The 10387-nt window shown below is 42.7% G+C and overlaps 1 protein-coding gene and 1 long non-coding RNA gene across 2 annotated transcripts in view; one reads left to right on the forward strand and one right to left on the reverse strand.

Annotated features, from left to right (window-relative positions):
• TTC8 (tetratricopeptide repeat domain 8) overlaps nucleotides 1-1019 on the forward strand; it is a 45855-nt gene extending 44836 nt beyond the window's left edge. Inside the window, exon 14 of the mRNA XM_061429660.1 lies at nucleotides 392-1019. Within this exon, the coding sequence (XP_061285644.1) occupies nucleotides 392-508 (117 nt within the window). The 3' untranslated portion in view covers nucleotides 509-1019. The remainder of the gene's footprint in view (nucleotides 1-391) is intronic.
• Nucleotides 1020-5033: 4014 nt separating this feature from the next.
• On the reverse strand, nucleotides 5034-10113 carry LOC133255081 (uncharacterized). The gene is made up of 2 exons (XR_009738867.1): nucleotides 9888-10113; nucleotides 5034-5494 (listed from the first exon to the last, which is right to left on the reverse strand). It is a non-coding gene; the product is annotated as an uncharacterized LOC133255081 (long non-coding RNA).
• Nucleotides 10114-10387: the final 274 nt, after the last annotated feature.

Consider the following 10387-nt stretch of genomic DNA (forward strand, 5'->3'; position numbering starts at 1 on the left):
TTGTTTCCTGTCTTAAGAGATATTACCATAACCAAAACATCATTGTCTGTGGTAAATTACAGACTGAACTGAGTTGGCTGTTTTAGCATGTAGATGTCAATTTATTTTTATGAGACTATCAGTGACAGGAAAAGAAAGCAGGTTTCTGAGTTCATAACTAAACAACCATAATGGAACAGAAATTATTTACATGACTGGTTATTTTTCTCATACTTTTTCATGACTGAATTGTAATCTAGGTGAAAAAAAATTTTATATCAAAGTAACACAGTCAAGTAATTTACCTTGGGTTTTTATGTTTTGCAGATACTATGTTTTGTTTTTTTTAATTCATTTCTTATTTTTTATGGTCCTCATTCTGTGGTCTTATTCTGGTCTGCTTTCCTTACAGATTGGAGATCTACAGAGGAGTTATGCTGCTGCTAAGAAGTCTGAAGCAGCATTTCCAGATCACGTGGACACTCAACACTTAATTAAGCAGTTAGAGCAGCATTTTGCTATGCTCTGATTTTTCCTCAGTTAAATATATGTGTGTGTGTATTTAGGGAAAAAGTAGTATTATATATGTATATATTTGTAATACAAACCTGTGCCTGATATTAGTGAAAGTGACATAGCGGGATTTAAACCAGAATCTTTAAAACTGTATAATAATAACTTTATAAGACAATATCATAAAAGACAAGATTTAATCTCTTGTAAGCAGATCATGAACTCTCCCACGGTATATGGTAGATGTTTGTTTACAATGTTTACAAAAAATTTTCATGAATTTCTTCAAATTCTTAAAAATACACGTTGTTAATGTCCTTTAGTTGACCATTAGCTAGCATGTAGCTTAAGAAGTGTGAAATCTGCCTTTAAAGTTGCACTTTTATGGCTAAAAATTATATACTTACCCTTGGTACAGACTTTAGAAATTAAAGGTTGTATTTCAAACTATTTTTTATGAAATGCTTTGTGAGACATTCTACATTTTCTTATATATTATGCTTTAAATAAATGTGTATGAAACACCATCCTTCTGTTGCTTTTCATGAGTCTTTGTTTCAATCATCTCAGATGAAACAAGTTTTCCAGAAATGAAGTCTTAGAAATCAAGTCATTATCCTAATTTTATTTTAAATGATGTACCATCAATTTTGCTTTTTCCTGAGAAGCTATTTATGGGATATCACGTTGTCAGCCTAAGAATATCAGGATTAGGAGTGGAGTCATAAGCCACAAGTCCCTCGTGGTCAGCCCCAAGAAGGTTAGGGGGCATCCGGTACCGTGAGTGGTAACATCCTAGGAAGGTCTGCTCCAGTGTTTCCTGGACCGCTCACTGACGGCTTCTCACAAGGAAGTGCGTTCACGGGCCTGCTTTGGAATCTGTCCACGGTGCTTCTCAGCGTTTTAACTTTAGAAAACCGTTTCACGGGTATTTTGTTTCTGTTCCATGCGTATAAATTGTACTGCTGAGCTGATGGAACACAAAAGGTGTGGATGCAGAGAATAAGATTGGTAGAGGCTGGAAGTAACTTCAGAGAACGTGTCAATGCATCTCCTCGCGGGGAGGAGGCCAGGCCCTGCCCTTCAGGCTGGAACCTCCCCTGGTTCTCCATGAGAGGCTACCACTTGTTGGGCTTGCGAGAAATTGCTCAAGTACTGTCAAACTTCCTAACACTATTCAGTATTTAGGTTCAAATTTTATATTGGGAATTGTTTTCTTAGTTAATTTAAAATAAGCACTGGTAACAGAGGCTAGCATTTACCAAGGATGTTGTGTGTACTGAGCACTGCTCAGACCCTGGGTGAGGAGTGACATTTCATCCCCGTTGCAGTCCTGTGAAACGCTGTTATTCCCATTTTTCTTGTGAGAAAAATGAAGCGCAGAGCAATCAAATAGCTTGCCCATGTTGTCAGGCTCAGCAAGTGGCAGAGCTGGGATTCAAATGCACATTTACTCTAGTGGTTAAGAGCACATACCCGGGAGCCAGGTGCACAGTATTGGTAAAGAAATGGGCATAAGGCAGACCGCAGACTTGCGTGTGGCCTCTGAGTATGTGTTTTTAACTACTGTGTCAAATCTCTTAGTGTCTCTTCTGTAAATAAAGCTATCATTTAAAATGAATGGTATATGCATTAGTAAAATTGAATAAGGGGATATTAACCACTGTGATGAACAGTATTGCATAGGAACCTGGAATGTTAGGTCCATGAATCAACATAAATTGGACGTTATCAAGCAGGAGATGGTGAGAATAAACATTGACATCTTAGGAAGCAGTGAACTAAAATGGACAGGAATGGGCGAATTTAATTCAGATGACCATTACACCTACTACTGTGGGCAAGAATCCTATAGAAGAAATGGAGTAGCCCTCATAATCAGCAGAAGAGTCCAAAATGCGGTAGTTGGGTGCAACCTCAAAGATGACAGAATGATCCTGGTTCATTTCCAAGGCAGGTCATTCAGCATCACAGCAACCCAAGTCTATGTCACTACCACCGATGCCGAAGAAACTGGAATTGATCAGTTCTGTGAAGACCTAGAAGACCTCCTGGAACTAACACCAAAAACAGATGTTCTATTCATCACTGGGGGCTGGAATGCAAAAGTAGGAAGTCAAGAGATACCTGGAGTAACAAGCAAGTTTGGCCTTGGAGAATAAAATGAAGCGGAGCAAAGGCTAACTGAATCTTCCAAGAGAATGCTTTGGTCATAGAAAATGCCCTTTCTTAACAGCATAAGAGAAGACTTTACACAAAGACATCACCAAATGGCCAATACCGAAATCAATTTGACTACATTCTTTGTAGCCAAAGATGGAGAAGCTGTTTACAGTCAGCAAAAACAAGATCTGGAACTGACTATGGCTCGGATCATCAGCCTCTCATAGCAAAATTCAGGCTTAAACTAAAGAAACAGGGAAAAACCACTAGGCCAGCCAGATACGACTTTAATCTCCTATGAATATGCAGTGAAGGTAATGAATAGATTCAAGGAATTAGACCTTGTAAACAGTGTGCCTGAAGATCTATGGAGGGGGGACTGTAATATTGTACAGGAGGCAGCAAACACAACCATCCCAGAGAAAAAAGAAAAGCAAGAAGGTCACGTGGTTATCAGAGGAGGCCTTACAAACAGCTAAAGAAAGAAGAGAACCAAAAAAAAAAAAAAAAAGCAAGGGAGAAAGGGAAAGATATATCCAACTAAATGCAGATTTCCAAAGGACAGCAGGGAGATACAAGAAGGTCTTCTTCAATGACCAGTGTGTAAAACTAGAAGAAGACAACAGAAGGGGAAAGACTAGAGATGTCTTCAGGAAAATTGGAGACACCAAGGCAACATTTTGCCCAAAGATGGGCACAATAAAGGACATAAAAGGTAGAGACCTAGTAGACACTGAAGAGATCAAGAAGAGATGGAAAGAATACACGGAAGAACTGTATGAAAACGTCCAGATGAACTGATGACTATGAAGGTGTGGTCAGCCACCCAGAGCCAGACATTCTGGAGGGCGAAGTCTAGTGGGCCCTAGGAAGCACTGCTGTTAAAGCTAGTGGATGTGGTGGAATAACAGTAGAACTATTCAAAACCTTAAAAGATGATGCCATCAAGGTGTTGCATTCAATATGTGAGCAAATTTGGAAGACCCAGTAGTGGCCTCAGGACTGGAAAAGGTCAATCCTCATCCAGTTCCCAAGAACAGTAGTACTAAAGAATGTGCTAACCATCGGACAATTGCACTCATCTCCCATGCTAGTAAGGTCATGCTTAAAATCTTGCATACTAGACTTTAGCATTATGTGAACCAAGAACTTCCAGATGTCCAAGCTGGAGTTAGAAAAGGAAGAGGAACCAGAGATCGAATCGCCAACATTCACTGGATCATAGAGAAAGCTAGGGAATTCTAGAAAAACATCTACTTCTGTTTCATCGACTACGTCAAAGCCTTTGAGTGTGTGGATCATAATAAACTGTGGAAAGCTGTTAAAGAGCTGGGAATACCAGACCATCTACATGTCTCTTGAGAAACCCATATGCAGGTCAAGAAGCAACAGTTAGAACCCTGTATAGAACAAGTGATTGGTTCAAGATTGAGAAAGGAGCATGACAGGCTATCTGCTGTCACCCCGTTTGTTTAACCTATACACTGAGCACGTCATGAGAAATGCCAGGCTGGATGAGCGACAGGCTGGAATCAAGACTGCTGGGAGAAACATCAACAGCCTCAGATATGCGGATGATACCACTCTAATGGCAGAAAGTGAAGAGGAACTAAAGAGTCTCCTGATAAGCGTGAAGGAGGAGAGTGAAAGAGCGGGCTTAAAACTAAGTATTAAAAAACCTAAGATCACGGCATCCGGCACCACTACTGCATGGCAAACAGAGGGGACAGATGTGGAAGTCGTGACAGATTCCCTCTTCTCCGGCTCCAAAATCACTGCAGATGCTGACTGCAGCCCTGAAATCGAAGATGACTGCTTCTTGGCAGGAAAGATAGCTTGTCATAGGACAAACCTAGACAGTGTGTTGAAAAGCAGAGACATTGCTCTGGTGACAAAAGTCTGCATAGTCAAGGCATGGTCTTCCCGGTGGCCACATACAGTTGTGAGAGCTGGACTGTAAAGAAGGCAGAGCACCAGAGAATCGATGCCTTCGGTTTGTGGTGCTGGAGAAGACTCCTGAGAGCCCCTTGGGCAGCAAGGAGATAAAACCAGTCAATCTTAAGGGAGATCAACCCTAAATACTCATTGGAAGGACGGATGCTGAAGCTGAAACTCCAGTATTTTGGTTTTTGGATGCGAACAGCTGACTCGTTGGAAAAGTCCCTGATGCTGGAAAAAACAGAGGGCAGAAGAAGAAGGCATCAGAGGATGAGATGGCTGGATTCAATGGACATGATGCAATGGACATGAACTTAGGCAAACTTTGGGAGATGGTGAGGGAGGGGAGGCCTGGTGTGCTGCAGTCCATGGGGTCACAAAGAGACACAACTGGGTGACTGAACCACAAATTAACACAGCAAAAAATGAATGCGTCAGTATTCCTGAAGTGATACGGAGAGATTTTTTTGTCTTGAATTTATGTTAATTCAGTGTGAACACCAGTGCAAAGAATGACTCAGGACGGCTAAGGGCAGAATGATGACATAACACTGCATCAGGGGTTACATACATCTTTGTAACAAAATTACCTCAGGGCTGCATAACTTCTGGCTTCCATGCCAACACTGCTATATAAGGAAGGTTAACAACTGTCCTCTACCGTGATGAAAAACATGTCCAATCCATGTATAAATTGTTCAGCCAAAATTAACATGATTGAGCTTCCAGCTGATGAAAATGAGATATGGCAAGAAGACCGCCTGCACTGAAGGATGGCTGAAGTTACAAGTCCTTCCTTCTCGGTGGGTCCCGTCTGAACCAGCCCCTGTGGCTCTGCGGCTCTGTTACGTTTCTGACGTGTTCGCCAGGATCGGAGCCCCATCAGGATATAACTTATGGCCTAGACATAGGAAAATTAATAAAGATAGCTCATTACTTTTATTTTATTTTTATTTTCTGGCAATAGTGACAATGTTTTTATTTATTTATTCATTTTTCTATTTGCACTGGTGATTTCTCCTGGGAATTTTCCTTTTTTTTAAATTTTATTTTATTTTTAAACTTTACAATATTGTATTAGTTTTGCCAAATATCGAAATGAATGTGCCACAGGTATACCTGTGTTCCCCATCCTGAACCCTCCTCCCTCCTCCCTCCCCATACCCTCCCTCTGGGTCGTCCCAGTGCACCAGCCCCAAGCATCCAGTACCGTGCATCGAACCTGGACTGGCATCTCGTTTCATACATGATATTATACATGTTTTAATGCCATTCTCCCAAATCTCCCCACCCTCTCCCTCTCCCACAGAGTCCATAAGACTCATCTATACATCAGTGTCTCTTTTGCCGTCTCATACACAGGGTTATTGTTACCATCTTTCTAAATTCCATATATATGCGTTAGTATACTGTATTGGTGTTTTTCTTTCTGGCTTACTTCACTCTGTATAATAGGCTCCAGTTTCATCCACCTCATTAGAACTGATTCAAATGTATTCTTTTTAATGGCTGTGGTACATATACACAATGGAGTATTACTCAGCCATTAAAAAGATAGCTCATTACTTTTAATGTACCACCAACTCTTTATTAAAATGAGGGATTTCTATTAAGAGCTTTCAACTGGGATTGATTTTAAGCATTCAGAAAAACAGCAAAGATTTTAGAACTGATGCAAGAGGACTCAACCTTGGAAAAAAATGAATGCAGAAATTAGGGAAAATGCCACTCCTGGATGGTTTCAAATTCTAGGGAGCAGGTGGATTGAAATGGTCCATGGAGATGTTCCAGAGTTCCAGAATAGTTACCTAGGCTCAGATATCAGGGGGAAAGTTTATCAGTTTGAAAATAACTGCAGTTTTACATCCTTCCATGTTGATGGCATTAGTCCTATTTTTGGCTGACTAAAAATTTAACATTTTTGACAGATGCTGCCATTTCACATCCTTGATATTAAAGCCCAACTCTTGAGATTAAAGAATAAGGATTAAAGATGAAATCGTAATCCTTAAGGACTCAGTTGATAAAGAATCTGCCTGCAATGCAGGAGACCTCGGTTCAATTCCTGGGTAGGGAAGATCCCCTGGAAAGGGACAGGCTGCCCACTCCAGTGTTCCTGGGCTTCCCTGGTGACTTAACTGGACTCTATTCCTTACAGCGTGATAAAACGTGAATAGAGGACTGTATTTCTTATAACGTGACCCTTTCCCTTAGCCGAATCCTGACTGATAAGGAGGAGGTGATTGGTGTCATGTCAACAGCACTAGTGATAAAGAACCTGCCGCCCAGGCAGGAGACAGAAGAGACTTGGGTTCCATTCCTGGGTCAGCAGATCCCCTGGAGGAGGCATGGCAACCCACTCCAGTGTTCTTGCCTGGAGAACCCCATGGACAGAGGAGCTTGGTGGACTGCGGTCCACGGGGTCATAAACAGCTGGACACAACTGAAGTGACTCAGCACAGAACACAGCACAGATGACGGGAACTCTCGCAGAAAGCAGCCATGCTGTCCTAGTGAAGAAAAAGTCACACTTAGATACTGGGAAGGACAATCTTTCCTGCTTCAAATCAGAGAAGATAGACCCTCTTCCAGTGTTTGAAACTCAAGTTTCAAATGCCGGGCGCCAGCATTTTCTCTCTACTGAAGTGTGTCTCTCATTCCCTGTTTAAAACAAGCAAAACCAGCGCCTTTAAGCCCGCCCCTTTATAGCACTGCCTTCCTCCCTTTGTCAGAACAGCGTCACAGGGCAGATGATGCTTATTGCCTGCTTCCTCATCGTCCCTGTGTTTCCTGACCCGCTTCAGTCTGGCTTCAACTCCCACCCCTACTAAGCAGCTCTCGCTGAGGTCACTAACGACTCTCATTAGCAAATCCAGAGTTGTGTTTTTTTTACAGTTATTTACTTTTTATTGGAGTGTAATTGCTTTACAATGTCGTGTCCATTTCTGCTTTGCAGAGTGAATCAGCTACATGGATATATATATGCCCTCCCTCCTGCATTTCCCTCCCACCTCACCACCCCCATCCCACCCACCGAAGTCATCACAGAGCAACTAGCTGAGCTCCCTGTGCTCTACAGCAGCTCCCCACCAGCTTTCGATTTTACACACTGTTGCTGCTGTTGTTCAGTCACTTATGTCGTGTCTGAACCTCTGAGACCCTATGGACTGCAGCACGCCAGGCCTCCCTATCTTTCACTATCTCCCGGAGTTTTCTCAAATGCATGTCCATTGAGTTGGTGATGCTAACCATCTCATCCTCTGCCACCCTCATCTCCTTTTGCCTTCAATCTTTCCCAGCGTCAGGGTCTTTTCCAACGAGTCAGCTCTTCACATCAGGCGGCCAAAGTATTGGTACTTCACCTTCCGCAACAGTCCTTCCAATGGATATTCTGGGTTGATTTCCTTTAGGATGGACTGGTTGGATCTCCTTGGGGATTCTTGTGGCTTGTGAAGTTGCTCAGTCGTGTCCAACTCTTTGTAACCCATGGACTGTAGCCCATCAGACTCCTCTGTCCATGGAATTTTCCAGGCAAGAGTACTGGAGTGGGTTGCCATTTCCTTCTCCAGAGGATCTTCCCAACCCAGAGATCTAACCTGGGTATCCCACATTGCAGGCAGACGCTTTACCATCTGAGCCACCAGGGAAGCTCTGGGGATTCTGACGTCCCCTAAATTTTGACTGGTTTGATCTCATTTTGCACATGGTGGTATATATATGTCAATCCTAGACAAGGACTGAGAGCGAATGGAAAAAATCCCTGCATGAAGGGTCAGTAGGATTTTGAGAGCCAGAGAGGAGAGAGAGGCTGTGGCAAGACATCCCAGGCCGGGCCTTGGGGGCCATAAGAACGTGAACTTGGCTGGATGGGAGCTGGGCAGTAGCATGCTGGTCATGAGAGCTGGGTTTGGAGGCTCAGGAAGGACCAGCATGTAGAAAGCTCTGAATCGAAAGTTAAGGAGTGTAAGTTTCACCTGAGGGTTGCCAAGCAAGCAGGTGTTTTGTAGGAATTGATTTGGAGACAATGTTTAGGATCAGTTGGAGAACACAGAGTTGGATGTAGATTTTATTTATTTATTTTGGATATAGATTTTAAATCAAGTTTTCTAGGAAGAGTGTGAAAATGAATATATTGACACTAGATAATAGATACAACTTTCTCGGCTGCACCACATATGCAACCGATCAGATAGTTCACGCCACACTTCTGCTTGGTTTCACCCTTTCCTCTTTCCCATCTGTCCCCCAAAGCAGAAAAAATGGCCTAGTCATAGCTCGTGCAAAGAACACTGAATGTCACAGATGGTGCTTTATTAATTACACATTTCAACAAATAGTTTTCTTAACAAGATTTCTGTCTTTTCACCAAAGTGGGTCTATGAGTTAAGTGACATTTTTATACTTCATGAAATAGGAATTTGGAGGAAAGAAAAATATTAATACTGCGTACAATTTTCTCCACTATAATCTTTGTTTCAACAGTGTCTGTGGCTAGGCTGTGGGGATTCTGATGTCCCCTAAATTTTGAGAACCATTTTGCTACATGTTTTCTAAGAGTATTTTCACCACTAAATTCCTCAAGAAGAAATGTGTGTGTTACTCGCCCAGTCGTGTCCGATTCTTTGTGACCCCATGGACTGTAGCCCGCCAGGCTCCTCTGTCCATGGGATTCTCCAGGCCAGAATACTGGAGTGGGTTGCCATGCCCTCCTCCAGAGGACCTTTCCGACTCAGAGATCAAACCCACGTGTCTCTTGCATTACAGGCAGATTCTTTACCACTGAGCCACTGGGGAAGCCCTCAAGATGAAACAGATAACCTGAATAGTCCTGTATCTATGAAAGAGTCTGCCTGTTAATACCATTTGAATACAGTGCCAATGGGAGGTGTCCCAGATCCCTTGAGAGAGGGCTTTAAATTGCAGGATTCAGGCCATCTTTTGAGACCCTCATGAAATACCTGTGAACAGAGGTGGAGAGAAAGGGCATCCAAATAATAAGTAATTATGTTACTATTGTTATTATATATTAAGTGCCTGCTGCTTGTCATCTTTGCAACTCTACACTATTATGATTCCCATTCCTGGTGACAACCTCAGAAAGGTTACATCATGGTCCAAGGTTGCTAGATAGTAAAAAGCATAGCTGGGAGTCACAGCGTCTGGACATGCTATCTTCCTTCAACCAGTTAAGAATAGGCAAGCTAGCGAAAGTAGGAGACGAAGCGGTAGCTCATGACGAGTTTGGGAAATGAGATGGGATGGAAACACGTGGGTCACAAACAATGAGGTCTCACCTATCAGAATGGGTCCTGACGTTCCCACGGGTTCTGTGGGTCATGATCTCGTCTGATCCTTTCAGCAGCCCTATGGGACTAGTGACCCAGCAGTTCGTATCCCCATCCTCTAAATGAGAAAAACAAAATTCCAAGAGAGAATCCGATCCATTTACAGTCACACAGCTGCCAAGAGACACATTAAGGGACTTAACAACAGGTCTTCTAATCCCTTCTACACCATGTATTTCCACTCTCCCAACCACGCAGCCTTTGAATAGCAGAAAGAGGAACTGAAAGACAAAATTGCATGCGTTAAACTTTCCAGGCAAAGGAGAGCTGTGTTTAGAAACAGTTAGCTCAAATACTTCTGAGCACGTCTTTAGATACGGTATACTGAGTAAGCATGGACGATGTCCAGCACTTCCGAAAGAAGAAGCGGAAGATTCCAAACGGCTCTGACAGAGGTGGGTTGTGTTCCAAGCCCCGCATTCAGACCCTGTGCGAGCTCACAGTGGGCT

The sequence above is a fragment of the Bos javanicus genome, chromosome 10 (genome assembly GCF_032452875.1).
Source record: "Bos javanicus breed banteng chromosome 10, ARS-OSU_banteng_1.0, whole genome shotgun sequence".
In the NCBI taxonomy this organism is placed as follows: Eukaryota; Metazoa; Chordata; class Mammalia; order Artiodactyla; family Bovidae; genus Bos; species Bos javanicus.